The sequence below is a fragment of the Syngnathus acus genome, chromosome 11, assembly GCF_901709675.1.
Source record: "Syngnathus acus chromosome 11, fSynAcu1.2, whole genome shotgun sequence".
Taxonomy (NCBI): domain Eukaryota; kingdom Metazoa; phylum Chordata; class Actinopteri; order Syngnathiformes; family Syngnathidae; genus Syngnathus; species Syngnathus acus.
In genome coordinates, this window is record NC_051096.1 from 1,870,466 (window position 1) to 1,897,227 (window position 26,762).

Below are 26,762 nucleotides of genomic sequence, written 5' to 3' on the forward strand. Positions count from 1 at the left end.
GCTTTTCGCTGATTGAGCAACCGATGATTGATCCGTTGCTTATCAATTTTATTGACACGGTTAAACAAAATGAAGTAGCCATATTTTTTATTGCATTCACATGACAACTGTAAACTGGTCATTACTTGGAGTTTGCTTTTCTGAGACTGTTAACAATTTATCAAAAAGAAAAACAAAAAAGCATATTTATGTTTATAAAAGTTTTTTTTTTAATTTAAGTTGCATGATTTGGTCTTGCCGCAGCAACAGTGCAGTTCAGTGCATGCTGAGAAAAAAAAGTTGACCTCTGCTGCAAATCCTGTTCGGAAAATGTCTCGGAGTTACATTTAATGATCAAAATGTCTCTCAAGATGAAACAAGAGACAGATTGTGCCCGTGTGAAGGCGCAGCTCGCTAGCCTCCCTTTGCAAACTGCAAGCGCAACGAGTGGCAAAGGGAATTGGAGCGGCCATTTTAGGAACTGCAGGTGGCTGCTGTGTGATGAGGGAAGTAAGCCCGCTGACGGCGATCAATACACAGGCTTTCTTTGCGATGACTTGACCGACGCCAGGTCGGGTGGGCAAACCAGGTCGCTCGTCAGGGTGGGTGGAACGTCGAGGTTAGTAGCTCCTCCTCCCTTGGGCTGCGGTCCAACAGTAAGGCGCAAAGGATGGACGGTGCCCGTCCGGCGCCACCTGTGGGCGGCTCACCTGAGGGACTGAGCCGTCCTGCATTTGCTTTCCGTTTTCGGGTGTCCGGCCGACGCACTCGCTTGCGCTTTGCGTCCCTGCCTGAGTGCGTCTCTTTCCATCTTGAGGTTGCGGTTGTGCTGCTTGAGCTTGCCTTTCTTGCCCTGCGACCGCTCCAGTTTGATTTCCAGCTGGGCCACGCGGCTGTGCAGCAGAAGCAGTCGAGCTCCGCCCCCCTCCGAGCGCTGGGCCTCCGCCCCCTGCCAAGGCTGGGCTCGGACACGGGCCCGCTCCTCGTCTCCGCCGTCCACCTTTGGCGAGAGAGCAGCGGCAGAAAGAAATTAAACCCTAAATAAACCCTGTCAAACCCTAAATCGGAGCATTAAGTGGCTTGAAACGGATGTCTTCTTTTCGGTTGTTTTGGGCAGGGCTGTGGACTCGGTCGGATTTTTGCACCGAGTCCGAGTCCGGCCTCTTGACCACCGAGTCCGAGTCCGGCTGTCCATTTTTTCTGTTAATACATGTGACTGCTTAGTCTTTATTCAAGGCTAATTTAGATCAAAATCTAAATAATTACAACAGTTTTGTGATGGCTTTGTCTTTTTAAACATATAAACGAATACAATAAACAGATACTTTCAAGTTTCAATTCAACGACTTGAGTTTGTTCTTAGGAACAAAATCGCCTCAACCAAGTCAGCCTTCATCGCGCCGCGCTGATCAGACATGATAAACTTGAGCCCGGAAAACAGGCGCTCTACGTCGATGTGGAGCCATCAACCTCGGCCGCATTGATCGTAAGCAGGGCTGTGGACAGTATTCCTACGCGCATTCTCAGCAGCATGATGAAAATAAAATTGAACGTATTTTTTTTATTGTCGGACTCGGTGGACTCGGTCAAAATCAGCACCGAGTCCGAGTCCGGCAAAAATGACCGAGTCCGACCGAGTCCGAGTCCCCGAGTCCGAGTCCACAGCCCTGGTGGGGAGTTTGGTTTGCGTGCCGTTTTGGGGTTGGTCGGCGCACCTCGTATTGACCTTGTGTTCACTGACAGACTTTGGAGACTTTTTCAAAGGGCGATTTTGAAAAATGCCACCACTGCTTTGCTTTTCTTATGGGAGAGATCAATTCACACGGTGAAATCAGGTTTAGGCACAAGCACGTAACACTTGTTTTGGCCTCGAGAAGGCGCTCTCATAAGTGTGACGAGCCCATCGTCTTACCTGAGCCTGCGTTGGTCTGTGCTCGCTCCTCAGCTCCTGATGCAGCTCCTGCCGCAGCTCCTGCCGCAGCTCCTGCCGTAGCTCCTGCCGCAGCTCCTGTCGCAGCTCCTGTCGCAGCTTCTGTTGCAACTCCAGCCGCAGTTCCTGCCTTAGCTTCTGTTGCAGCTCTTGCTTCAGCTCAGGCCGTAGCTTCTGCCGCAGCTCCTGTTGCACCTCCTGTTGCAGCTCCTGGCGCAACTTCTGCTGCAGCTCCAGGCGCAGCTCCTGTTGCAGCTCCTGTTGCAGCTCCAGGCGCAGCTCCTGTTGCAGCTCCAGGCGCAGCTCCTGTTGCAGCTCCAGGCGCAGCTCCTGTTGCAGCTCCAGGCGCAGCTCCTGTTGCAGCTCCAGGCGCAGCTCCAGGCGCAGCTCCAGGCGCAGCTCCAGGCGCAGCTCTTTCTGCAGCTCCGGCTGCAGCTCCTGTTGCAGCTCCTGCCGCAGTTCCAGCCGCAGCTTCTGTTGCAGCTCCTGCTGCAGGTCCTGTTGCAGTTCCTGCCGCAGCTCCGGCCGCAGTTCCTGCTGCAGCTCCGGCCGCAGTTCGTGCCGCAACTCCGGCCGCAGTTCGTGCCGCAACCCCTGCCGCAGCTCCTCCTTGAGCTGGTGCTGCTTCTGCCGGGAGCTCCTTCTGCTCCCAATGTGCTCCTCTTCTGAGCACTCCTCCTTCTCCTTCCTCCACGTCTCCTGTGTTTTCATAGCCTCCTCACTATCTTCCTCACTCTTCCTCTGCACCTCCTCCGGGCTCCATCGTTCTCCTGCTTTGCTCCTCCTCTCCCGCTCCTCGTCTTCCCTGTCCTCAGTCCTCCCCGCAGCGTTCCTCAGATGCTCACCCTCTTGGTGACTCTCCTGGCACATAAAGCAGAGGCGTCAATTGACAAATAGGAGCGTGGACGGAATCGCCGTTGAAACCGCCCGCACATCCTACCTGTAGGGACGTCCTCCTCGTCTCCTCCCGAACTTCCTTCTCCTCGCTGTCCCTCACCTGTGGATAAAAGGGAAGGCAGCGCAGCGTTAGCACCACTGCGCTGCCCGGAAAATGCAGTGCAGCACTTTTTATTTGTTGCAATATGGAATAATATAATATATATTATTGTAAATAATTTTTTGCCTTTATTTCGATTTTTTTTTTGACCCGAGATTGGTTGATGAAACAAATTCGTTGATCTGGATGCGCTTGCCTGTTCCTGCAGGGTAGTGACGTCGAGCATCTCTGCCCGCCTGCCCGCCTGCTCTCGTCCCGCACCTCTTTGGCGCTGAGCCACTCGCCTCGGTGCGCTCCCTTCCTCGTCCTCCCGCGTCTCCTCTGGGCCATCGTCCTCCCGTCGCCATTGGTCTTTGCCAATGTCCTCCTCTTCTGTCCTCCTCTGTTCCTCTGGCGCTTGGGACTCGTGAGGTTGGATTTGCAGTTCCTTTTGGATTTGTTCACAGCGACCTTGTGGGAACCTCCTGCGGTCATGGCCGCTCCTTTGCAGCTCCTTCTGCCGCTCCTTCTGCCGCTCCTCATCTGGCGCCTCCTGCATGCTTGTGGTCACCTCGTGCACCTCCTCCCCCTGCTTTCGAAGCATGCTTTTCAGCTGGCGCAGCTCCTCTGCGTGCTCCTCGAGCACAGCGACCATCCTTTGCTCGGCGGCGTCCCGAGCCTCCTCCTCCTGGTGTCTCTTCTGCTGGGATTTGGCCAGCAGGATCTCCAACTCCGCCACCCTGAGCTCCTTTTCCTTCAACTTTCCTTCAGCCTCGCGAAGCTCCCTGGTTTGCTCCTCCTTCTCTTGGACTTGTCTCACCTGCTCCTTCTTGAGTACCAGCACATCCTGCTTCTCCTTTTCCAGCAGGGCGATGTGAGAGCACAGTGCCGCCTCCCTGCCCCGGGTGTCCTCCTCCAGCCGCTGCTTTTCTTCTTCTGCGGCCAGAGCTTTCTGCTCCTTGGATGCCACCTCTCGCCTGAGCTGCTTCTCAAATTCCTTCATTTCCTTCAGCAGCACCAGCACGTCCTGCTTCTCCTTAACCAGCAGGGAAATGCGAGAGCGGAACGCCGCCTCCCTGCCCTGAGCGTCCTCCTCCAGCCGGCGCTTTTCTTCTTCTGCGGCCAAAGCTTTCTGCTCCTTGGATGCCACCTCCTGCCTGAGCTGCTGCTCCGTCTCCTTCATTTCCTTCAGCAGGCCTTCCACACGCTTCCTTTGGCTCTCCAGTTGCCCGTCCTTGGTAGCCAACTTGTCCTTGAGTTGCTCCACCTGCTGCTCCCACTCCTTCAGTTCCTTCAGTAGTCCTGCCACACGTCTTCTCAGCATCTCTACCTCCTTGCCCGTGGCGTCCTCCTCTACTTGCTTCCTTTGTCCTTCCTCCACCGGCGTGTTCTTTGGCTCGGACGCCGGGATTACCTCCTGCAGGCCTTCCACGCGCCTCCACAGGTTCTCCGTCTCCTTGTCCTCTGTCACCTCATGGAGTCGCTCTTCATTCAGTGATACGCTCACTGTTTCCGCCTTCCCGATGTCGCTTCGCGACTTCTGCATGAGCTGATCCCGCTCGTGTTTCCAGGCCTCTTCTCGCTCCTTCTGGAAGGAGATGACGCCGTGCAGCTCCACGCGCAGACACTGGAGCTCGTCTGGCAGAGAACAAAGACGAATTGTGAGCGAGGGAGGAACGGTGAGGAGGAGTAGACTAGATGAGGAAAAATAGCAAAGATGGACCGGTCATCGCCTCCTGCATGGTGCGCATGCGTGCGGCAAGGTGGCTTCGCTCCTCGTTGGCGCGCCACATCTGCGTCTGCTGCTCCTCCACCCGCTCCCGCAGGGACACCGAGCTGCTCCTGATGAGGCGATCAGCAAAGGTCCTTCTTAAGGTCCTCAGGCGCTCCCGGTTGGGCGTGCGGCTGGCTGTACCTGAGCTCCTGCTGGTCCAGCTCCCGCTGTGCGCGCAGAGCGTCCAGCGCCTCCTGCAACCTGCTGCTCTCCCTACGCTGCTCCTCAGTGCGTGCGCGTCCCGTACCGGCCAGCTCCTCGCTCGCCAGGCGCAGCTCCTCCCGCGCCTCCTTCAGCTCACGCAGCATGGACGCATGCTGGGAGGGTTAGAGAGCGCATGGCACATGAGACTCGTTTTGAGAGCTCCGACAGTGGCCGCGCTTGAAAATGTGCGCTTCGAAAATCATCAGCGGACGTACCTCTAGGAGGGCATCTCTGATGGGCGCTGCTTCTTCTTCTGCCCTGGCCAGCTCTTCTGGTTGTGGAGCCCGCTGTCGGACAAGGTGCGTCAGCGTGGGCACACCCACGCCACGACTCAAGCGCCGGCTGGAGGTCACCTTCACGTCCGCGATGGCGGTCTCCCTTGGCAGCAGTACGGCATCCAAACTATGACGCCAAAGCACCGCCAGTCACATAAGCGCTCAACAGCCAACCCCGACGAGCCCGCCTCCTCATACCTCTCCTGCACCTCCTTCTCTCTGCTCTGCTCCTGTTTCTCCTGAAGCTCTTGCTTCCTTTGAAGGACCTCCCTTTCTCTTTTGTGCAGCTCTTGCTCTGTCTTTTGCAACTCTTGTGCTCTCTTCTGCAGTTGCCCCTCCTTCCTTAGCGACTCCTCTTCTCTCCTATGTAGCTCTTGTCGTGCTTTGTGCACCTCCTCTTTTCCCCTCTGCAGATGCCCCTCCCTCTTTTGCACTTCTTCCTCGCTCTTCTGCTGCTCCTGCTCCCTCTTCAGCAGCTCATCCTCTCGGTTGTGCAGCACTTCCTCTCTGGTCTGCAGCTCCTGCTGTGCCCTGTGCACCTCCTCTTTGATTTGCTCCTGTTTCTCCTGAAGCTCCTGCTCCCGTTGTAGGACATCCCTTTCTCTTTTGTGCAGCACTTGCTCTGTCTTTTGCAACTCTTGCGCTCTCTTCTGCAGTTGCCACTCCTTCCTTAGCGCCTCCTCTTCTCTCCTCTGTAGCTCTTGTCGTGCTTTGTGCACCTCCTCTTTTCCCCTCTGCAGATGCCCCTCCCTCTTTTGCACTTCTTCCTCGCTCTTCTGCTGCTCCTGCTCCCTCTTCAGCAGCTCATCCTCTCGGTTGTGCAGCACTTCCTCTCTGGTCTGCAGCTCCTGCTGTGCCCTGTGCACCTCCTCCTCTTTGATTTGCTCCTGTTTCTCCTGAAGCTCCTGCTCCCGTTGTAGGACATCCCTTTCTCTTTTGTGCAGCACTTGCTCTGTCTTTTGCAGCTCTTGTGCTCGCTTCTGCAGATGCCCCTCCCTCTTTTGCACTTCCTCCTCGCTTTTTTGCTGCTCCTGCTCCCTCCTCAGCAGCGCATCCTCTCGGTTGTGCAGCACTTCTCTCGTCTGTAAAGCCTGCTGTCCTCTCTGCACCTCCTCTCTGGTCTGCTCCTCTTTTTCCTGAAGCTCCTGCTCCCTTTGTAGGACCTCCCCTTCTCTTTTGTGCAGCACTTGTTCTGTCTTTTGCAACTCTTGGGCTCTCTTCTGCAGATGCTCCTCTCTCTTTTGCACCTCCTCCTTGCTCTTCTGCTGCTCCTGATCCCTTCTCAGCAGCTCCTCCTGTCGGTTGTGCAGCACTTCCTCTCTGGTTTGTTGCTCCTGCTCCCGCCTCAGCAGCTCCTCCTCTCGATTGTGCAGCCCCTTCTCTTGTTGTCGGAGCTCCTCCTCCTTGCTGTGCACCTCCTCCTCTCTCTTGCATCCATCCTCCTTTTCTTGACACAAGTCTGCGACTCTGTTGCGTAGCTCCGCTACTTCATCTCTTGTTTGTAGGGCCTGCTGTGCTCTCTGCACCTCCTCCTCTCTGGTCTGCTCCTCTTTTTCCTGAAGCTCCTGCTCCCTTTGTAGGACCTCCCCTTCTCTTTTGTGCAGCACTTGTTCTGTCTTTTGCAACTCTTCGGCTCTCTTCTGCAGATGCCCCTCCCTCCTTAGCGCCTCCTCTTCTCTCCTCTGGAGCTCTTGTTGTGCTTTGTGAACCTCCTCTTTTCCCCTATGCAGATGCCCCTCCCTCTTTTGCACTTCCTCCTCGCTCTTCTGCTGCTCCTGCTCCCTCCTCAGCAGCTCCTCCTCTCGGTTGTGCAGCACTTCCTCTCTGGTTTGTTGCTCCTGCTCCCGCCTCAGCAGCTCCTCCTCTCGATTGTGCAGCCCCTTCTCTTGTTGTCGGAGCTCCTCCTCCTTGCTGTGCACCTCCTCCTCTCTCTTGCATACATCCTCCTTTTCTTGACACAAGTCTGCGACTCTGTTGCGTAGCTCCGCCTCCTTGCTGAGCACCTCCTCTTCCTCCCTCCGCAGCGCCTTCTTTGTCTCCTTCCTGGTGCAAAGGTCCGCCTCTGGCCCAAATGTTGACTGACTGCAAAACGTGCCAGAAAACGTCATGAGAATGAGCATCATAAAAGGCCCAAACCGTGAAGAGGAAAGTCAACAGCAAATAGGTCTCGCTTGTTTTCGGGCCTTACAAAAGAGCTAGCCCTGAGAGCAAGACAAGCGTGAGGAGACGCCCGTCGGCCGCTGACCTGTCGGGTTGCTGTCGCTTGAGCTGGTCGTCCTGCAGTTGCTCCACTCGTATTTGCAGCTGGGCCTTCTCCTCGGCCAACCGCCGCACACTAAGCTCCGCCTTCTGACAAAGACAACAGCGCCCCCGACTCATTCCGGACCCTGCCCTAGCACTGATGCTGCCGCGTGAGACATACCTGCAGTTCCTGCTGTCTCCACTGCAAGGCGCTCTCCGTCTGCCAGAGGACTCGCAACAGGGAGTCCCAATGGAGGACCGACTGCGACGGGGCGCTCACGTTCAACAGGCTACACTGGCCCGGCGACAAGAACATGGTACACAGGTGCTCACTGACCATTCATCAAATGACAAAACGTAGCTGCTCATCTGGTGGCCGTTTGCCAAGAAAGACACGACCCCATGGCCAATTTCACCAACGACAAGACCATGGAGGTCATCGCATGACCGTTCGCGCGCAAGAGAGCAACAAGAGCTCACAGACAACAACAACGTGACATTTGGGAAGGTGCACTTGCTGGCAAACCCCACGACGTCTTGCCGTCCGTTCTATACAAATCCACCACGTCGTTCACTTGTTCTCAAAACTCAACGAGGCCACGAGGCCAAGCGGCGCTTGCCAAACAGCCACCAGACAGCCGGCGAGCGCTAGTCACCAGCTTGCCGACAGCCCGCGCCACATCTTCTGGCGCACCCTCGCCGTCCCGCATCCTGAAAGACACAAGACACCGCACCGTCAAGCCTCACGCCGAAGTCCGCGGGATAAGAGTGAAAGCCAACCTGTCCTCCGACGCCGTCTCCCGCAGCTCGCCCAGCGTCAGTGTCCCGAGACCGGATGAGGCAGACGGGGGCGGGGAGACCGGCGCAGCCGACAGCCGGTACATTTTGATGAGCCGCAAGGAGGTGGAGTCGCAGCTGGACTGAAGGGACAAGGACAGATGGGACAGCTCCGTCCTCATCTCCAGCAGATCCCTAAAAACGCACACGCACGATTACATTGACGGCACACACCAAAACAACATCGTGGGGCACATTTCTACGCCAGCATCCACAAACCTGTCAGCGGAAGTTCGGAGGGCGCGACAGTGTTGCCTGAGTGACATGGCGCACCTCCACACGCACCAGAGCTGATCCTGATGTTCAGCCAGCTTGCTTGACACGCTCTGCATGCACGCACCCACACATGGTTCCATCACAACAGAGGAAACGCCGGGTGGTGGCGCGCGCCCAAAGGAGTCGACTGGCACACCTGTGGCTCCGTCTGCCAACGGGACGCCCGACGCTGCTCCTCTTCCAGCTCGCGGATGCGCTCCATCAGCACCCGGTTCGCCCGCTCCAATCGGCTCAGCTGCTGCCGCAGGACGGAGGCTGTCTGAGCCAGGCCAGTTGCCCTGAAAACGCAACAAGCTAGAAGGCAGACGCATACCCACGCGAAACAGAGCAAGCATGGCAGCACGCACCTTTGCTGTTCCTCCTCCAGGCTGATGAGGGCGTTCTCCAGCGACTCGGAGCTGTCCCTCCTGATACTTATCTACAAAACATGCAAACAAGTGATAGACAGCAGTTGTCGTACTGAAAGGCTACTCCGAGATATTGTAGTAGTACTTTGATCATTTACGTATATCTTGCTTAATCCAGGTCACGACACTTGGACAAAAAACCTGAACTCAGCGCACCCCCCCACCTGCGTGCTCATCAGCTGGCTGTGGCCGGCCTTCAGTTGCAACTCCAAACTCTGACATCGCTCTCTGTACTCCATCACCTGCACGAGAGCAGCGTTAGCAGCGTTAGCAGCGTTAGCAGCGTTAGCAGCGTTAGCAGCGTTAGCAGCATTAGCAGCGCTAGTGGTATTCACGCGCACCCCCCCCCCCCCCCCCCCCCCGCCCCACCACACACACGTACGCACACAGGTTTGCGTGTGCGCTCCACCTTGTTCTGCAATCGGTGCACGAGGAGGGCCTGTCGGGCCTCCCTCTCCCGGGCCTCCCTGTCACGCCTCCTCCTCTCTCGCCGCTCCTCCTCATCCTCGGGACGGCTGCCGGACAGCCGGGGAGACACTGACCGCTCCAGCTGGAAAGAGAATGACAACAACGGAGAGTTGAGGAAGAGACAGCCAGAGAGAGAGAGAGAAGGAAGGAAGTAGAGGCGGCGGCGGGCACGCTCACCCTCTGGTCGAGTGCCCTGGCCCTGGACGCCAGCTCCTCCCTCTCTGCCCGACTCTCGGCCAGATCTTCCTGCAGCAGGCGCACTTCCTGCAGGAGCTCCACCCTCTCCCGCCGCCAGCCGATGGGCGGCTGCGGGTTCATGGCGGCCGTCAGCTGAAAGGCACAGATGGGTGCGCTCTTATTTGTTAGGCCGTCTGTGGCATTTTGTATTCTTCATTGACATTAGGCAAAGTGGACTAATAAACAGCTTTGACACTTTTTTTAATTCAACAATTCTTCACTTGTCAAACTGCTGTTTATCAAGTGAGATGAACTCACTCTCAACATCTCTCACATACAATTTGTTGCATCAGTCATTATCTATATTTGCCTTTATATTGTTGTTTATACCCTGCCGTATATTACGAGGTCGGCTTTGCATAAAACATTCTGTTGTACAAAGATGGCGAAACACTGGTCATAACTGCACTTTAGCAGTCTTTCATACTGCACTAGTGTGTCCAAATACGTGCACTATGCACTCTTTCCTTTTCATGGCCCATCCAAGATTAAATTATCAGTCTCGAAACGAATATATTGAAATAAAAATGTTGCAAGGGAGTTGCAGAAGTTTGGAGCAGCGGGCTAATAGCTCAGCATCAGCAGCTTGCTAACCCGAAGTCGTGCAGCGAGTAAAGTTTTTGTTAAAAAAATTAATTTACCCGTCGAAGGCAAGCGTCGCTGCACTCGGCTCACAACAAGTTGTCAGCGTGTCGCTCAAAGTTGTTCTTGTCGCGCTTGTTTTTCGCAGCTTCCTTTTGTGTTGTTAGCTTACTTAAAGGAAGCACGGACATAATGCTGCATTCGAGGAAAGTCGGATTTTCCCAGTTCCTACCTCAGAACGTTCGAGGCTAATGTTAACACCAAAGACAGCTGATTCCGACCGATTGTTATTTTTCTTCTTATTCTCGTTTATTACACATTTTGACCTCAAAGAAACCTTACTCACAATTTCCACAATTTATATGAAGACATCTCGTATCTTCAAAGCAATTCATTATTTCACCAAATCACTTCATGCACGAATAGCATATCTTCACGCAGTCTGTGGAAATCACGCTGTGTTGTATGAGGTTATTTTGAATCAGTAAACTAATGTAATAATAAATAAAGCTAAATATATTTTTATAGTGTTGCAAGATTTGCCATTCATGGACTGAGTCTCCACGCGGTCACCATTGACGGGTGTTCGAGTGCACTTTTCTTAGCTGGAAGAGGGAAAAGTCCCATTTTGTCCGAATGCAGCATTTGTTCGGCGGTAACGTGACTTCTCAAACCTGGTGAGGGCACGAGTTTTTGACGCACAGGACAGTTAAAACACAGCCGGCATCGCAATTGTTAATACGAGCTACCGCTGCCGATTATAATTATTTTATTCATCCATCCATCCATTTTCTGAACCGCTTAGTCCCCACGGGGGTCGCGGGAGTGCTGGAGCCTATCCCAGCCGTCATCGGGCAGTAGGCGGGGGACACCCTGAACCGGTTGCCAGCCGATCGCAGGGCACACAGAGACAAACAACCATTTGCACTCGCACTCACACCTAGGGACAATTTGGAGTCGCCAATCGGCCTACCAAGCATGTTTTTGGGACGTGGGAGGAAACCGGAGTGCCCGGAGAAAACCCACGCGGGAGAACATGCAAACTCCACACGGGGAGGGCCGGAGGTGGAATCGAACCCGCACCCTCCTAACTGTGAGGCGGACATGCTACCCAGTGCATCACCGAGCCCCCCCTTTATTTTATTCAAGTTGTGTCAATTGTTGAACACGACAAAAAAGACTGCGTCAGCTTTAACCTCGCCTTCATGAAGATGTCACGGCCAAAATGGTGACTATCAGTCATTGTGTGCAGGCAGTGCAGCACGAGAAACACTTAAGTTGCTTATAACTGCTTAGTTCATGTAGAATTATAAATAGAGGTTTTGTTTCACAGGGATTAAAGTCATAAAAGTATTTTAAGCGTGGACAAACAAGAAGCTAACCGAATGGGGGAAAAAAAAGGAAAAAGGACAACTTTTGCATTGTTTATTGGACAACATTTCTGTCACTTTCATCTTGATGAGCGTTGCCTATGAAGTCAAATTGCACTACAGATTGTTTCAGTAAGAAAGTTTGGTTTGCACACGCATAGCCTTGAAAACCTTCTTGGATATCCAACTTCAGCTAAAAGTCTGACCGGAAAGAACAGGACAGCCTACTAGTGTGCTAAATAGTCTTACAAGTGAGAACAAAGAGGCCCCTCGTAGGGGACCTGAAGACGGATGTCAAAAGCATGCAAGAAACGCAACAAGTGCCTCCGGACGCCAGCTCTCGCCGGTTGGCATTTTCCCTCCGGCGTTCCGTGATGTCACGTGATGGTCTTACACGACCAATCAGCAGTCAGGGGTGCAGGGCTCATAACGTGACATCACTTCCTGTAGGTGGGGCTCGAGGGTCCGCTCCTGTACGCGGGGCGGGTGCCTATCGTCACATTGCGAAATTGTGTGACCAACCCTAAGCGATCCAAGCCGCAGCATACACACAACACACACAAACGGCACCGGGCGATGACGTCATCACTAAAGGCCGAGGGACTTGCGTACGATCTTCTGAGCCAGTTTGTAAAAGTGGTCCCGATCTTCCCGCCACATTTTTGAGGCGTCCACGTTGGCGCCGCTTTCGTCATTTGGCTCTGAGAGAGAGAGAGAGAGAGAGCGAGAGAGAGAGAGGAAGGGGGGGTGGGGGTGAAACGTTTTGATGGTGAAATGCCCCTAAAATTATCTCGGGGACAGGATTGACGTCAGAATGAAAAAGTACCCATAGTCCCATTTGGGAAATTTGACCCATACACGATAAGGATCGGAACTGTCAGCAAAAGTCGTGAATCAAAGAGTAACAAGTGTTTCTAGAAACAACATTGGAGTCTTTATCATACTAGCACTGACAAAGTCTTCAGTGTTTTATGTGCGTGTGTGGCTGCTTCAGCGCAGCAGACCCAAACCAAGGCGGACTGACAGAAAAAAAACAAAAAGCATAGGAGCGGAAACCATTACTTGTTCCCGGCTGAAGTTAGGCGGAGCGGCTACCTGCTAGCATGCTAACTACGGAGAGGAGGATCTTCTCCACGCTCTGCACGGGACTCCACCTCTCGGCACTGCTCTCGTAGCCCATGGGGTCGTCGCCGGGAGCATGCAGGATGGAGATGCAGACCCGCCCATCGGGGTAGACTGGAAGGTGAGGGGGGCAAGAGGGGCAGCAAACACAGCTTTTCAGTAAATGGTCACACGTCTGCGCGGCAAAAACCATTTGGGCCTGGCGCCCGAATGGACTTTTTGACCTTCTTCCCTTCTGGCGTACTGTCAAGGCTTGCCAGAGAAGCAAAGGCCTGCAATGACTATTGCGCCACTTTGGCTTCAAAGGGAAAAATGAGAGAAAAATGAGAGAAGCGCCGACACGTACTGTTGGGGTGAAACATGTCGCAGGTGAACCTCATCTTTGGGGGGCTGAGCGGGTAATCAGAGGGAAAGGTAAGCACAGCCGGGAAGACGCCGCCTTCGAAGCAGGTGTCCTGCGGACCCCTGAGAGGCACAAAAAGCAACAGCGACTCACACGACGGACTCAACACTCGACGGCAAAAAAGGAAATGTTCTCGCCGCAGTCCATTTTTGTGCGCTCGGCCTTAGCGATGCTAACGTGAGTGTGCGCGGGACACATTAGCATTAAGCGCCTCCGTCTCCGTCAACTCACATGATGAGCGCCTCCCACTCAAAAAAGTTCTCCTCGTTGGCGGGACCTGTGAGAGAGAGCAAGACATCCAAGCGCAAACGTCCCGTCAGCAAGTCCGCACTTGAGCCAGGCCGAGAAGACGCTCCCGCTCATCCCCGAGAGCTGAATGGCGGCAAAGCACTTTGTTGGCAGGCACCCCAGAGCCACGCTTTGGAGGCGTCGGCTGAGGCCTCGGAGCAACCTATGGTTGATGCGTTGAGCGTTTTGTGGCGGTTACGCAACGAACCGGATTCGAAGCGAAACACCTTTTCGTTTCCATCAGGACACCTGATTTCAACTTCAGAGTGAAATGGATTCGGTAAGCAATTTGATTGTTTATAGCCCTCAGAAAAGCGGCAAAGGTGCCGATCGCAACTTTGTAAAAGTAGACATTCGCAAACTCGAGCTCATGCGTCCGCTATCGCTATTGGACAATTGGAATCTAAACAAGGCTGTCCCACCGCACAAAAAAATGTCACGTGAGTGAGTTTGTCTGCGAATAGACCAGAAAAGCGGACATGATTGCCGTTTCCGAGCGACGTCTCAAATCGCTTTGGTGCCACCAAACTACTTCCTGTGATGCTTTGCCGCCATCTTGTGACAACTCCACTGAGGGCAGTCGAACGGTTTTTAGCAGGAGCGTCCATCCCTCCGGAATTTGCCTAGCGCAGAAGCTGCTCCGCAGGCTGCAAGATCAATGACCGACCTGCCACGATTCCCTCCGGCGGGTTGAGCGTCAGCTCTGGAAACACATACACACCCACGCAAAAATGAGCTGCGCACCTCGCTTGAAAAACAACCCATGTCACATTCCTTGCAGAACCCCCACTCAAATTCACGTTCCGCCTGATAAGACTCTCATCCCAACGTGAACGTTTGCTCAAAACGAAATTGAGTGGTCACGCGGCATTCACGTCCGTCACATGCCTGCACATACTACGCGTGGCCTCTTTGCAAGTCTTGCCTCGATTCATTTCTTCGGGACAGTTTGAGAGAAGAGCAGTGTAGCTCCGGGGCGAGTCACTTTAATGTCCAATACACAGAAAGGAGTCGGCCAACCACCTTAAGTGGAATTGTTTTGTTCGGATTTGCTAAATGCACAGGTCCATTTCATCATCATGATAACGTGATGAATTAGAATTGATACATCTTAGGTGCTGAACCTTACAGAGTGCATCGTATTGTATGAACTTTTTGTTCTGGTGTAGCAGCTATGTGCTTCCGCATTGAAATAAAGATTGAAGGGGGGCAAAAAGACCATTGTAAGTCGGACCGGAAGCTACGTTAGCATTTAGCTTTAGACAACCACAACGACAACAAAACAACAACAACGCTAATGTGTCGCTAGCGCGTTTTGCTCGAGCGAAGCAAACGCTCGTAACTAGAGGCGTGTGGAACCCAAACAGAACAAAAAAGCTCGTGCGTGTAATCTCCCAACTTGGTTTTCCGCCTGCGCGGCACCTTGTGGAAGCGACGGACGTCGAAGAAGAAAGCGACAAAGCGTGCTGGTGGCGTTGTTGTTGTCGAACAGCTGCGGAAGCTGTCAGTGCAGTTGTGCTCACGTTTGTATTCGGCCATGAGTCTCTTGAGCGCGGTACCCGCCATCCCGCCGTCGACGAGACACCGAAACCGGACGTCTGTGACGTCACACGCTAGGCCTCACAACGCGCATGCGTATGTCCAGTCCGACTGAGCCGCCTCGTTTTTTTTAATGATGAAAAAAAAAAGCTTTATTGAACACTGAAAATGACAGACGCTCCTTGAGCGTCCACAGATGACGTCAAAATACAGTATAAAACATATAAAACGGGAACGCTTGTAAGAAGGTAGAAAAGAAAAATGAAAGAAAATAAATACACAAAGTGCATTTAAAGTAAATTACGCATTTCCATTCATGCACAACAGGGCCACAAATGTCGATCTGTGACGGCAAATCCGCACAGCTGAGCACAAGACGCTCGCTGGCAGCTTTTATCTCCAAAGGAGCAAGACGAGGACGACCTCCGACCCCCGGGCCGGCTGCGCGATCTGCCGCTCTCCGGCCACCTTGGACACGAGGCCAGCGGCCTCACACTTTGTTTGCCATCTGGCTCGCTCGATGTTTTTTGTTTGCTCGATCCATGCGGGCTTGAGGTCGCATGACGTGTTGATTCGAGCGCGCCGTCGTTCGTAGTCGGGTCTCGACGAGATTTGGATTCTTTCGTGTTTCTTCTTTGTTGCCTGTCTGCGTGGCTCATTTGCACCATAGGGGTCCCTCGTTTGGTCAGCAAACAATAAACTCGCACAAGTTCAACTCTTCAACTCGTTCCACCAAATATCATTCACCGTCACAAAAATCGTACGAAACGTCAGGGCCATTTTGCCACTTGCTCAGGCATAACGGCCGCTTGCCCTTGAGATGGCTCCAAAAGGGGAGACTCGGTTGCACGTTCCATTTGGTCTTGCGGGACAAAAGAAAATGTCTGACCTGAGTAAAGTCAACCTTCTAAATGTTGGGATGGTGTTGACGTGAGTCAAAGTTGTTCAATGTAGTTTGGTCGATGGCGGAGTGAATGATTGATTTTGTCACGTACCCTCGGGTCAACAAGGCACGGGGGGCCGCAATTGTGTAAGTTCCAGAAGGCAGAGCTATAAAAGTGGCGCCCGCAGCCAGCACCGTTGTCGCTTTTGCCCTTGCCTTCATTCATCATGAAAGTCGCGTGCCTGTTCCTGTTTGCCCTGGCCTGCTCGGCCGCTGTTGCCTCGCCTCCGGCCGAAGAGTGCGCGCCTTTGCTCGCCCCGCTGCCGCTTGACAACCGCCAACAGGTGAGCCCCGACGCGCGCTAACCCGACCCTAACCTTTAACAAACTACACTACACTTGAGGCATTTCCGGAGCCTCCATCTTTTTGGGGCATGACTTTTGGTAGCACTGCAACGATTTCTTAAAAGTATTTTTTATCCCGATAGCGATTTTGCAAATCCTTTTGTTTCCGAATACCTGCGAGCGTTTCACGACACTTTTCTTCGTGATGCAATTTGACAACAATTGGATTGAGTTTGTTAGCTTGAGGGATGCCGGCGATTGAGTGCCCAAAATACAGGGTCCGGCAAAATGATCTGACACATTTGTAGGTTTAATAAACAAAAACGAAAATGAAATGAAACAAAACGGCATTATATGTACTTTACGAAAATAAAAATAAAACTTTTTTGTTTCTTTGATTTATTTGTATTTTATTAAACCTACAAATCTGTGAGATAATTTTGCCGGACCCTGTCCAAGCAAGAGGCTGGCGGCCTTTGAGCCAACCGGGCAAAAGGAAAAAGCTCAGGAGCAGCGCGAGCGAGTACGCGCACGCTAGTTTGCGTACGCTAGTTTGCGCACGCTAGCTTGTGTACGCTACTTTGCGCATGCTAGCTTGCACTGGTGCGCATGACGTGTGGGCGCTTGGCTGCACACAGCTGTCGGGCCAGTTGACGTTCATCGCGGGCTACACCGACAACAAAGCCTATGACGCCATCCTGAAGCTCACCGACGGCAGCCGCCTCAACGTCAGCGCCGCCGCCCACAACGACAAGGACTTGTTCCTCTACGAGGAGATGGGGATGTGAGTGCTCGGGCGTGCGCCCACGTATTATTTTACCTAAATATGGCCACATTGGAGCACACTTGCGACTCACTTGCTTGATGACAGTTTGCACGGCTTTTTACTGCTGTTTTGCGAGTATTGCTGTCATCTATACTGTCAACAACACGTGTTGAAGCTTTCTCACTATTTTGCAACACTTGAGCGACACCTCTTTTCCGCCGCTCGTTTCATACAGGTCATGTGTCAATTTTCATGACCGCTCCTGCACTGTTTTGCCTTCGGACGGGCTTTTCCCACACTTTTGTAAGCGTTCTGTTTTGCAGGAACGGCACCTGCTACGGCTCCAAGATGAACATCTCCATCGACGGCAACGTGGCGTCCGGCAAAAGTCAGCCATCTTTGTAGTTTGACGTCTCAAGTGGCGCGTCGGATGCTGACGCTGAGGTTTTGTCGTCCTCAGTGCAAAACATCTCGTCCGCCTACCAACTGCTGCCGACGTGCGACGGCTGCCAAGTGATGAACATCAACAGCACAGCGACAAACCTCAAGGACTTCCTGGAGGCTTTTGGCATCCACCTGGACGACATCGTCAACGACAAGATTAGCGTCCGCGCTCTCTATCTGTTTGGTGTGTGGATAACGGAAAGCCCAGCTCAACCGATTGTTTTTCTTTTTCCTTCCTATTTCAGCGACATTCCTAGCCTAACCCCGATAGGCGAAAAAGAAGCCAAATCTTACACTCAAGTAGAATCGTCCCCCAAAACTACTGAAGGAAATGTGACGGGGTAAAAGTAGCGCTTTAACGCCGCCTCTGCTTTCTGCTCAGGCCGAAGCAATACAGCAGCCGGAATCTTGTTTTGAGGGTTATTGACCAAAAACGTTTTTTCCCACCGACATCAGCCATTCTTGAACACACAAAAGGTCCAGCGATGTGAATTTCCGTAAGCCAAAAACGACTTCTTTAAAGCCAAAAACTGCTCCCGCCGTGACGTCTCGGATAGTTAAGCACCACACAAGCATTTTTCATTGCCAGGAAAGGCCGAGGCGAGTCGAGTAGTGAGTCGTGCGGTTATCGCGACAGGGTGCGCACCCTCCCTCAGGGTATTGCACGAGCCAGCTGCATCGCATATGTGGTGGCAAGCCTCTCCGCCATCTTGCGGTACCGCGTCGTAATTCCAAAGCAGTGCCATTTTGTCTGCCGCAGCTCAAGGGAACAAAGTGACGGACTCGGATCTGGAGAACTTCAAAAAGCAGGCCGAGTGCTTGGGCTTCTCCGGGAAACCCATGTTCCTGATCGACCCCAAAAAAGGTTTGCAGACCCACTGGCGCCTCTCTCGCAGTCCCGCCAAGGGTGTCGCTCCTGCAAGTCACATGTTGTTTGCTGTCTCCCACAGACTTCTGCGAAGACCACAAAGTTGTCATGATCAACTGAAGCGCTCATTAAAGAAATCAAAGAGCAACATGTGTCCTTTAGTTTGTGTCGTGTCAGCGGCCCGAGTCTCGCGCAAGGCACGCGCTTCTTGCCGCTTGCTGTCACGCCGCGGCCAAGTGACTCCCTTGTCAAGTGCCCGTGTCCACTTCTGGCATGACATCCACTGGCAACCGCTCTCTTGTCTACGCACGCCTTGTCTATGTGATTGGTCTCCGTCCCATCCTGAACTCATCCCGGCTCAGCTCGGGGGAAAGTAGACGTCAGAAAGGCCGTCGTGATCTGTGGCCAAGCGGCGCACCGGCAACCAGTCCGTCGCGCAATCTCGTCCATCGCAACTCCAAGGCGAGCTACCCCACGCGCTGGCCTTCATCTTCTAGAGGGGCAGGCAGCCACCCTGCGCAGATGCCGTACGAGGCGCTTGGAGAAGCCACAGAAGACGCCCAAGCGGCGAGACATCTCGGCCGAGTAGCGCAGAGCCTCGAAGGCTGTCAGCACCGCTGGAAGCGAGGGCCGCGGCGGTGGCGGTGGCAACGCCACCTCCATCTGAAAGGTACAAAGCCAGATTTAGAAGCGAGCGCTCAGCCGCTGATTGGCCGCCGCCCGGCACATTGCGGCAACGAGAGATGCTCGATCGATAGCGGAAACATTCAGGACGAATGGCCGTCGTGACACGCGATGTGACACGCGATGTGACACGCACTGGTGAGCGGTCCAAGGGTGGTTTTTGGTCGGGCTCACCTGGATCAGCGCCGTCCTGACAAGGTTGGCCAGGCGTAGCAGGTGAACAGCGGCGACCCCCGCGGCCTCGGAGGGCAAGCTGACGTTCTCGGCGGCCGCCTTCAGCCATTCGGCGTGCGCGCGGAAGGCCAGCGCGTTGGCGTACAGCCTCGACAGCGATTCGTTGGCCTGCCACCACAAACACGCGTGCGACAAGTGAGACCGGTCGCCCAGACATGTTTCAGTGTTTGACGCCGTGCGCCTCGCCAAAACATCACGGCAAGAAATGCAAAGCAAAATGAAACAAATGAGCGAGCAGATACATTCGCGTTGCCAGTTGTGACACTCACCCGTAAGCTAGGCGTGCACAAACAAAGACTAGCGTGTGGGGATTGTTTACCTTCCACGTGCGCAAGTGGGCAGCGGTCGTTGCTATGACGGGAAGACTTTGGAGTCGAGTGTCCAGAAAGTCGTCCGCCTCCGCCGCCTCCTCGTCGTACTGAAAGGCAAATGCAAAAGTTGCCACCGGGACTGCCGCACCAACAGCGGGAGGTCGAAGAGCACGCACGGGTTGCAGCCGTCGCGCCGTCTTTCTGATGACGTCCATTTGATTGACAGCCGACTTGAGCGCGTTGCAGAGAATGCCATTGTGGTGGGCGGGGCCGCAGCGCGCCGGTCCGAGCAGCTCGACCAATAGCAGCAGGCGCAGCATACAGGAGGCGGAGTCACGAAACACTGCCCAGGAAAAAGGGCCATCGTGACCGTGGTTGATAAGAGGACGACGTGACGAGACAAATACTATGACGATGCAAGCACAACGACAACCTTGATAATGACAACATCAACGACATGTCCAAAGGTCACTTCCATGCATGGAAATGAAAGGCAAAGAAAGAACCTTCGAAGAGTCTGAAATTGTTCCCTCTAATTTTTCATGTATCTGGGCATAGACACAAGCTCCCTGAGCAAACTGAGGACTCCAGTGAGCAACATCAGGTCGCTTCGGGGGGGTGCACGCGCGCAGCTTAGAGGGAACATTCTGAATGTGAATAAAGTTATTGTATAGTGAATGAAAACGCACAAGAATTGAATGACTTGCACAAGCAGCGGCAAAAAGTGGCTGACAAGCTGTGTGACCACCGCGCCAGCTCGCGCGCACGCGCACGGCGCCCGCCTGCATGTGTTTGCTGAGTCAGACGCGTTGCCGGCACACAAACGTCGGACTTTCCACATTTCTCCGGCTGGAATTTCGACCGAGACAAACTTCCGGCTAGCCTCCTGGGAGACGCAAGAGGCGCCCGGGGGGAGGCAGGAAGTGGCCCCGGGTCGGGCGGATCCGCACCGTCACCATCATCTTCAAGCAGTCACCTCAACAAACTCCGCGGTCTTCTTGACTTGAAGAAGGAAGACATGACGTCATTCGCGCTTCCATCAAGCTTTAGAATCACATCTTGGCTACTTTGAGTTCCTCTGCAGCTTGTTAAACTTAAACTTTAGCTGCTTTGAGTTGACACTGTGTGACCTCATGAATTCGAGTGCGCTCACTCAGTGCATTAATGCAGATGATGACATCACTGTCTGCGCACACACGCACACGCCCACACTCAGTCACGCACGGACACTGGCACGCACGCGCACAGACACAGACACACACACACACACACACACACACACACACACACACACACACACACACAAATACTCAAATCCACATATGCAAACGCACTCAGGCTCTCTCCCTGACACGCATGCAGACGCTCGCAGTCTCACATATACTGCGTAAAAATCCCGCACACACATACACTTGCTCGCTTTCCCTCGCACACACACGCGAAGACGTCGTACGCGCGCACGCGGACATTGTCGCGCGCGTCTGACAGGCAGGCGGCGCGGCGCCAGGAAGAAAAGGTAACGGGCCAAAAGTTTGAATCATTTGCGACGGCCTGACACGACACACCCGCATCTTTATTGGTACATTTATGTTGCTTCATTTGTTGTTGTTGTGGCGCGCCACTTTTTCAAAGTATTTTTTTGGGAGCGTCACGGACACGCCGTCGGCCAGTCGAAGGTGTCTGCCACTCAAGAGGTTGACGAGCATCGCCCAATAGAGTTCCGCCACCTGGGTCACATGACCCTCACTAGGCCATTTGAAAACGCCCACCCAACGTTTCAGAATACTTGGAAGCGAAAAGCGACGGCGGCCCTAACAAAACAAGGATGAAAACTCGGTGCCGGGTCGAGCCCAAAAGCCGAATACGAACGGGGAAAACCAACGGGCAGACCGCGGACGGTGCCATTTTGTCACCTGTAAAACATGACGTCACAACTGACTTCGGTATTTGCAAGATTGCCCCTATATGGAAGGTAAGCGCAGTACAGATAGCTTTTTTTGGAATTGTGCTGTATTTAGCTTCTTTTGTCCTCACTTGATCTTCTTACGACTCCACTAGGGTTCCTTTCCGTGATACTTGTGCTCCTCAACTCCACGTTAGCCTTCTTCTAGTTCCACTATGGCTTCTTTTGTTCACTAGTCAAGAGCTCTGTCTTCTGCGCCCTGGAAGTAGGAATAAGGTCATGCAAAATCCTCTCCGTCTCTCTCACACACGTTCATACATGCACTCAGTGAGCCCTTAGAAATGAGAGCAAAAGAGCAAACTTACGTCCCATGTTGTTGTGGGTCCGTATGTAATAAACAATCCAACGTGCGGATGTGTGTGTGCGCGCATGTGTGTGTGTACAGCATGCGTGTACAGTACGTGTGTGTTTGTAGGCATATGTGAAAGTTCCCCTTTATAGTGTGTGAGTATGACACATCACCTGAGTCATCAGCCAGCCACCAAGCCATTCAAGCATCAACGCCCACGCTGACCCCCACCACCACCGCACATACACACACGCACGCACGCACACACGTCTGTCTGACTAAAAAAAGTTTCTTTGTAAGTAAGCAATGTCGAGCAGAAAACATGCCCCACCCCCAGAAGATGATGTCATGGTCACGCGCTCACAGCGGCTGAGCAACAGTGCGATTGGCGGTCGATCGTTTGTCATCGAATGAAACGGTGGAGAGGAAAGGCCGCTTCTTCAGCTTGCTCGGAAGAATTTCGGGACGTCCGACGGGAAGTCAGTGACGCGACAAACATCAGCCCACCTCGTTTCTGTTACACTTTTTCACTCAATGGACAAACGGACAATCTGTCTGCCGGTTTTCTGGACAACCGTGGGCTTTCCCATCTCTGCGCAAAGGAGCCCAGGGAAATGACGACCCGGTCAGAGCCAGCCCCAAAATGCAGTTTTGCACTTTAATAGAGTAAAAGATGCACATATACAATATGAAAATGTATTTTTTTCTCCAACACAGCTGAACTGCCACTCTAACACGCAAGCTCAGAACACTTGATTAAGAGATTCTTTCGGATACCACTAGAGGGAGCGCAAACAAGATGAGTGAGCGCTGCTTGTCGCAGCTCTTGCATCACTGACGTTGACCACTCCATAAAAAGCTCCTTGCAGTGATAACCAGGGGCGCGGTGGCCATCGGGAACACTCCCGTCCCGTGCGGCTGCTCTATTCCAGGTCGAACCCTTTCCATAAAAAAGGTCTGTATCGTGTTTTTGAGTCCTCGTTGGAGACCACGATATAAAAATGCCTGCATGGGAATTTCTCCCAAATCCTTTCGTAAGGACTTGACTCCAAAAGGATCTTTGATGGCAGTTTTGTGGGTTCCCGTTTCATCGAGGCAGAGTCCATAAAGGTCAGATTGCATTTCGCGAGTCATTCGCGTTGTGATTGGTTGTGCGGGCGGTGCCCAGCCCCTCCCCCCTGCCGCCGCCGTGCGCCTTCTGGTGATTGAGCAGAGCGGACCTGCGACTGTAGGCAGCGGCACAGACGGAGCAGGAGAAGGGTTTCTCTCCCGTGTGCGTCCTGGCGTGCCTGGCCAGGCTCCCCTTTTGGGAGAAGCGAGCGCCGCACAGCGAGCAGTCAAAAGGTTTCTCGCCAGTGTGGATGCGCGAGTGGACGATTAAATCGGAGCGCTGACACAAGCTGAGGTTGCAGATGGCGCAGGTGAAGGTCTTGTGGCCGCTGTGAGTGGTGGCGTGTCGCAGCAAACTTGCCTTCTGGGAGAACTTGAGGCCGCACAGGGAGCAGGCGAAGGGTTTCTCTCCAGTGTGCACGCGAGCGTGGGTGAGCAAGTTGTAGCGTTTCTTGAAAGCTTTGCTGCAAAAGGAGCAACTGAAAGCTTCGCCGCCGTGGAGGGACATGTGCGTGCTCAAGTTTTTGCGCTTTCCAAAACCTTTGCCGCACTGCCGGCACTCAAAGCGCTCATCGTTTTCACCGCTGTCTCGGCTGCTGTCGCTCTCCTCCGTGTCGGGGGGAGACTCTTCTTCCTCGACTTCTTCATCGTGGAGCGCCGCTAAAAGCGAGTCGGCCTCCGGGCTGATGTCCTCCGCTGGCGAGGCCAGGAGGCAACTGGACCTCCCCCCTGCCATCTCCCGACGGCCTTCGTCTTCCACCTTAACGGGCGAGCGGGCAACGTCACCTTCCGTCTGACTGATGTGCCACTCCTCTTCTTCCTCCTTGATGGGCGGACACTCCTCGTCTTCCCTGCCTTCCTCTTTGACGCGGGGGCCGGCCGGCCGCTCGTCTTGACCCACCACCACTTTGAGCACGTCCCGCGGCAAACCTGAAGCACAAACAAAGGCTCTGAAATGGACCTCAAGACGGACTGATTCCGTTAGCTTGGTTCATGAACGTGTGCAAAAGCAGCGTCAGATTCATAGCATATTACGTAAGCAAACGTTCATGACGCAAAGGCGACATTTTCTTGCTCCAATCTGCTTTCTGCACAATGTCAAAAGTTGTCTCCACACGATCGCCTCCTATTTGCTTTGCTCTGATTGGGCTGTACCGTGGCACGGCTTTTCGAATGACAGCGCCGCCCCCGCCGGTCACAGCTACACATTGCACTCACTGTCTAACCACATGATATGCTGACAGAAAACATGAGCGCACTCGGAGCATGATGTGTTTGTTTGTTTAGCAGCTGCTTTTGTGCAGTTCGCCGAGGAAAGGCTAGAAAGGCCACTGTAGAAACATTTTAGCAGTCGAGCCGGCCCAGTCCGCGCGGAGGCTTCTGCTAGCTTTAGCTTTGCAGCCCGTCCATCCTGAATTCGCATTTCAAACATCGATTGACGGACGAACTTCACCGACCTTCACTTTTGACATTGGCTTGACTACACAAAGGCTTTTGCACGCGTCGCTCCATCGCTTTGGCCGGTTGGTGGTGGTGTTTTGACCCGCCAGTTAGTCTGTCGTTTACGCTTTTTCCATTGATGCGACGACCGGAAGAAAGTTTCAAAATAAAACGTTCGCCGCGCTGACGTCTTGAGGCGTGTCCGGACGACCCTATTCTGAAATAGCGAGCGGAAATGTTTCTCGTTTGGTGGTGTCGAGATTTCCCGCATTTTGTTTGCACTGGAAATAAAACATCAAATCAGAAGTTGACACTCGAGCCATTTTATAGTGTAATATGCCACAATCGGAGAGGCCCGCCATTAATACACAAAATGACCCTCATGTTGCTTTTAAGTGCAACAGTTTTGTGCCATCTATAATGGGGCATTTGCAGGATTAAGATACGTGTCCAGTTTAAGTTTAGTTTGACTAAGGTTTACAATGTAAAACATTAAAACACAGTTTGTTCTTAATTACGAACTGACTAACAGTGTAAGTTTAAAAACAGCATAACACTATTGTTCAATGTGTTATGGGTTTGACAAAACTCACAAGTAAACTGTGGGTTTAAAAACAGCATAACACTATTATTCATTGTGCTATAGGTTAAACAAAACTCGCAATATGTGATTACTTCCCCACCTTAAAAAAAAACAATGTGGATTTTGTCCGCAGAGTGCGTTTGACTCCTGAGAGAAGGCTTCGTAAGAAAGTGTATAAGAAAGCCTCGATAGTCCCTAAAATGTTCACCGCGTACGAAGTCGGCAATGAGCAAATGATTCCGTTGGCAATCACTCCTGACTCCAGGATCACCGGGACGGGATTTTCACGCAACTCTGCAGCCGAGCTACTGCACGTTAGCGCACTTGTGTCGTGTGATCTGATACTTGTGCGGGAATCTCTTGTGACAAAGGCTGCAGCCGAACGGCGTCTCGCCGGTGTGCGTCCTGGTGTGGACAGTCACGTTCCTCTTGGTGGCGAAGGTTTTCCCGCACAGCGAGCATGCGTGCGGTTTGTCACCCGTGTGCGACCTGATGTGCGAAATCATGTGCCCCCGCTCAGAAAACGTCTTTCCGCAAAGTGAGCAGTAGAAGGGTTTCTCTCCTGTGTGCGTCCTGGTGTGCGCTCTTAGCTGGCCTTTCTGGCAGAAGCGTTTGCCGCAAGCGGAGCAGGAGAAGGGTTTCTCTCCCGTGTGCGTTCTCATGTGGAGAACCAGCGACATGCGGTAGCTGAAGCCCGAGCCACACACGGAGCAGGAGTAAGGTTTCTCTCCTGTGTGTATTCGCATGTGGGACACCAGGTATCTCTTGACGGAGAAGCCTTTGCCGCACACGGAGCAGGTGAAGGTTTTCTCCGATGAGTGCGTCCTCATGTGCGTGCGCAGGTTGCTCCTGCTGGAGAGGTTTTTGCCACACACTGTGCAGACCATTTGCTTGCCCGTGTGCATCCTGCTGTGGTGCACCAGCCGGTATTTGTTGTCAAAACTCTGGCAGCACTGCAGGCAGCTCAAGCGCTTCGTCCCGGCGGCCGCCTCTGAATCGCAACCGTCCGAGTCGGCTCGCACGTCCGGCTCGCTTCGGCCCTCCTCTTCCTCTTTATCGCGTGGGGGCGAGAGCAGCTGCCGGTCTTCCTCCACGATCACTTCCAGCACGTCGGACGGCAACACCACTGGAACGAACGAAAAAGAAGAAAGCACAAGTATGACTCCGCCAAGATGTATACAATCTTGTGCAATTCCACACGCAAAGTCACTTTATCTGTCTGGTACTGTTCTTGGCAAACGTAACCTTGTGCAATTCTAGAAGGTACACTCACGTATCTAATAATTCCAATCCTGCACCAGTGGACTAGGTTTGTTTTATGCTGTCTTCCTTATCCATGCCGATTAACTTATGCTCGGGATAGCCCTTTACAGTTCATACCTCATTCCCCCTACTACGAACCAACGGACCAATTTCGTTGTGTACCTGTTGTGCAATGACAAGAAAGGCATTCTATTCTATAAATATAGTATTTGAGCAGGTAAAAGTAACAAACTGTCAATTATTTATGTATTCGTAAGCAACGACGGACCACACCACTATATATGATTTTTTAATTGGGTTGGTAACACATTGTAGCATAAGCAGCTAGCTCTTGCTAACAGTTTAGCTGTTGCCCAAGCGGGGAGCCTTCATTACGTCGGCAAAAAATTGGTGGAAAACAAACCTTCAACGTTGAAGCTGGGCTCCAAATGCGAAGCGAACTGGCGAGGTGGGTCCATTTCGTGCGTTCTGGAGCGCCGATCGATCGTTGGTTTCCCGATTAGCAAGGTCGACGAGCTCCAACCCGGAAGTCAACCAACCTTTACATCCGCCTTCTTAAAAATAAAAGCTATGGTAGACTTTTTGGCGAAGCCCTTTAAAAGTGGGAAAACGACTGGTTATTTGATTAGCGTTTTAAAATAGAGTAAGGAAATGTCTAACAACAGTTTGAAT

At 53.0% G+C, this 26,762-nt stretch overlaps 6 protein-coding genes and 1 long non-coding RNA gene across 25 annotated transcripts; 1 reads left to right on the forward strand and 6 right to left on the reverse strand.

Moving 5' to 3' along the window:
* Positions 1–185: 185 nt before the first annotated feature.
* LOC119130113 (trichohyalin-like) lies at positions 186–10,408 on the reverse strand. Of its 15 annotated transcripts, none has more exons than XM_037263693.1 (22): positions 10,246–10,408; positions 9,545–9,697; positions 9,309–9,449; positions 9,064–9,141; positions 8,840–8,910; positions 8,629–8,770; positions 8,436–8,542; positions 8,160–8,351; positions 8,036–8,090; positions 7,561–7,674; positions 7,384–7,487; positions 6,626–7,220; positions 6,483–6,514; positions 5,678–6,419; positions 5,337–5,533; positions 5,079–5,265; positions 4,801–4,976; positions 4,609–4,727; positions 3,103–4,523; positions 2,850–2,906; positions 1,892–2,770; positions 186–979 (listed from the first exon to the last, which is right to left on the reverse strand). In XM_037263693.1, the coding sequence occupies exons 2-22, from the start codon at positions 9,683–9,685 to the stop codon at positions 686–688; spliced, it is 5,844 nt and encodes a 1,947-aa protein (XP_037119588.1). In that variant the 5' UTR covers positions 9,686–9,697; positions 10,246–10,408; the 3' UTR covers positions 186–685. The 15 variants fall into 15 exon arrangements, with proteins under 15 accessions (XP_037119588.1, XP_037119595.1, XP_037119589.1 ...); XM_037263700.1 differs by having other exon boundaries at positions 5,678–5,968; positions 6,212–6,514; XM_037263694.1 differs by having other exon boundaries at positions 5,079–5,150; positions 5,217–5,265; positions 5,678–6,514.
* Positions 10,409–11,596: 1,188 nt separating this feature from the next.
* Positions 11,597–15,018, reverse strand: ube2g2 (ubiquitin-conjugating enzyme E2G 2 (UBC7 homolog, yeast)). Of its 4 annotated transcripts, none has more exons than XM_037264249.1 (6): positions 14,893–15,018; positions 14,037–14,072; positions 13,313–13,358; positions 13,025–13,143; positions 12,652–12,792; positions 11,597–12,257 (listed from the first exon to the last, which is right to left on the reverse strand). In XM_037264249.1, the coding sequence occupies exons 1-6, from the start codon at positions 14,933–14,935 to the stop codon at positions 12,145–12,147; spliced, it is 498 nt and encodes a 165-aa protein (XP_037120144.1). In that variant the 5' UTR covers positions 14,936–15,018; the 3' UTR covers positions 11,597–12,144. The 4 variants fall into 4 exon arrangements, with proteins under 4 accessions (XP_037120144.1, XP_037120145.1, XP_037120147.1 ...); XM_037264250.1 differs by having other exon boundaries at positions 13,956–14,072; positions 14,893–14,998; XM_037264252.1 differs by lacking the exon at positions 14,893–15,018 and adding an exon at positions 14,792–14,809.
* Positions 15,019–15,964: 946 nt separating this feature from the next.
* Positions 15,965–18,361, forward strand: LOC119130379. Its single transcript, XM_037264218.1, has 6 exons — positions 15,965–16,135; positions 16,774–16,919; positions 17,225–17,289; positions 17,362–17,529; positions 18,106–18,210; positions 18,296–18,361. The coding sequence occupies exons 1-6, from the start codon at positions 16,019–16,021 to the stop codon at positions 18,331–18,333; spliced, it is 639 nt and encodes a 212-aa protein (XP_037120113.1). The 5' UTR covers positions 15,965–16,018; the 3' UTR covers positions 18,334–18,361.
* Positions 18,353–19,958, reverse strand: LOC119130375. 2 transcript variants are annotated; one of them, XM_037264214.1, is made up of 4 exons: positions 19,619–19,958; positions 19,451–19,549; positions 19,072–19,239; positions 18,353–18,876 (listed from the first exon to the last, which is right to left on the reverse strand). In XM_037264214.1, the coding sequence occupies exons 1-4, from the start codon at positions 19,760–19,762 to the stop codon at positions 18,700–18,702; spliced, it is 588 nt and encodes a 195-aa protein (XP_037120109.1). In that variant the 5' UTR covers positions 19,763–19,958; the 3' UTR covers positions 18,353–18,699. The 2 variants fall into 2 exon arrangements, with proteins under 2 accessions (XP_037120109.1, XP_037120108.1); XM_037264213.1 differs by having other exon boundaries at positions 19,451–19,958.
* A 1,015-nt stretch (positions 19,959–20,973) lies between these two features.
* Positions 20,974–21,948, reverse strand: LOC119130488. Its single transcript, XR_005099447.1, has 2 exons — positions 21,711–21,948; positions 20,974–21,604 (listed from the first exon to the last, which is right to left on the reverse strand). It is a non-coding gene; the product is annotated as an uncharacterized LOC119130488 (long non-coding RNA).
* Positions 21,949–22,327: 379 nt separating this feature from the next.
* On the reverse strand, positions 22,328–24,418 carry LOC119130336 (gastrula zinc finger protein XlCGF8.2DB-like). Its single transcript, XM_037264161.1, has 2 exons — positions 24,262–24,418; positions 22,328–23,734 (listed from the first exon to the last, which is right to left on the reverse strand). The coding sequence occupies exons 1-2, from the start codon at positions 24,314–24,316 to the stop codon at positions 22,806–22,808; spliced, it is 984 nt and encodes a 327-aa protein (XP_037120056.1). The 5' UTR covers positions 24,317–24,418; the 3' UTR covers positions 22,328–22,805.
* Positions 24,419–24,547: 129 nt separating this feature from the next.
* Positions 24,548–26,611, reverse strand: LOC119130346 (gastrula zinc finger protein XlCGF7.1-like). Its single transcript, XM_037264174.1, has 2 exons — positions 26,494–26,611; positions 24,548–25,953 (listed from the first exon to the last, which is right to left on the reverse strand). The coding sequence occupies exons 1-2, from the start codon at positions 26,546–26,548 to the stop codon at positions 25,133–25,135; spliced, it is 876 nt and encodes a 291-aa protein (XP_037120069.1). The 5' UTR covers positions 26,549–26,611; the 3' UTR covers positions 24,548–25,132.
* Between the last annotated feature and the right edge of the window lie 151 nt (positions 26,612–26,762).

Bases quoted from the DNA above. Each gene is read 5' to 3' on its own strand.
- LOC119130375 (XM_037264213.1), bottom strand. From the start codon at position 19,762: ATGCTGCGCCTGCTGCTATTGGTCGAGCTGCTCGGACCGGCGCGCTGC. The intron at 19,240-19,450 runs GTAAACAATCCC...TTGTGGTGGCAG, and splicing joins CCCACTTGCGCACGTGGAAG to GCCAACGAATCGCTGTCGAG. The intron at 18,877-19,071 runs GTGAGCCCGACC...TGTACCTTTCAG, and splicing joins TCAGGACGGCGCTGATCCAG to ATGGAGGTGGCGTTGCCACC.
- LOC119130336 (XM_037264161.1), bottom strand. From the start codon at position 24,316: ATGGAGCGACGCGTGCAAAAGCCTTTGTGTAGTCAAGCCAATGTCAAA. The intron at 23,735-24,261 runs GTCGGTGAAGTT...TTTGTGCTTCAG, and splicing joins AGCCAATGTCAAAAGTGAAG to GTTTGCCGCGGGACGTGCTC.
- LOC119130346 (XM_037264174.1), bottom strand. From the start codon at position 26,548: ATGGACCCACCTCGCCAGTTCGCTTCGCATTTGGAGCCCAGCTTCAAC. The intron at 25,954-26,493 runs GTTTGTTTTCCA...CGTTCGTTCCAG, and splicing joins GCCCAGCTTCAACGTTGAAG to TGGTGTTGCCGTCCGACGTG.
- LOC119130113 (XM_037263685.1), bottom strand. From the start codon at position 9,685: ATGAACCCGCAGCCGCCCATCGGCTGGCGGCGGGAGAGGGTGGAGCTC. The intron at 7,675-8,035 runs GTGACTAGCGCT...TCGCCGGGCCAG, and splicing joins CGCGGGCTGTCGGCAAGCTG to TGTAGCCTGTTGAACGTGAG. The intron at 4,524-4,608 runs GTCCATCTTTGC...GTTCTCTGCCAG, and splicing joins CATGCAGGAGGCGATGACCG to ACGAGCTCCAGTGTCTGCGC.
- ube2g2 (XM_037264249.1), bottom strand. From the start codon at position 14,935: ATGGCGGGTACCGCGCTCAAGAGACTCATGGCCGAATACAAAC. The intron at 13,359-14,036 runs GTCGGTCATTGA...TCTCTCTCACAG, and splicing joins GCCGGAGGGAATCGTGGCAG to GTCCCGCCAACGAGGAGAAC. The intron at 13,144-13,312 runs GTGAGTTGACGG...TGTGCCTCTCAG, and splicing joins GAGTGGGAGGCGCTCATCAT to GGGTCCGCAGGACACCTGCT.
- LOC119130379 (XM_037264218.1), top strand. From the start codon at position 16,019: ATGAAAGTCGCGTGCCTGTTCCTGTTTGCCCTGGCCTGCTCGGCCGCT. The intron at 16,136-16,773 runs GTGAGCCCCGAC...GGCTGCACACAG, and splicing joins CGCTTGACAACCGCCAACAG to CTGTCGGGCCAGTTGACGTT. The intron at 16,920-17,224 runs GTGAGTGCTCGG...TCTGTTTTGCAG, and splicing joins CTCTACGAGGAGATGGGGAT to GAACGGCACCTGCTACGGCT.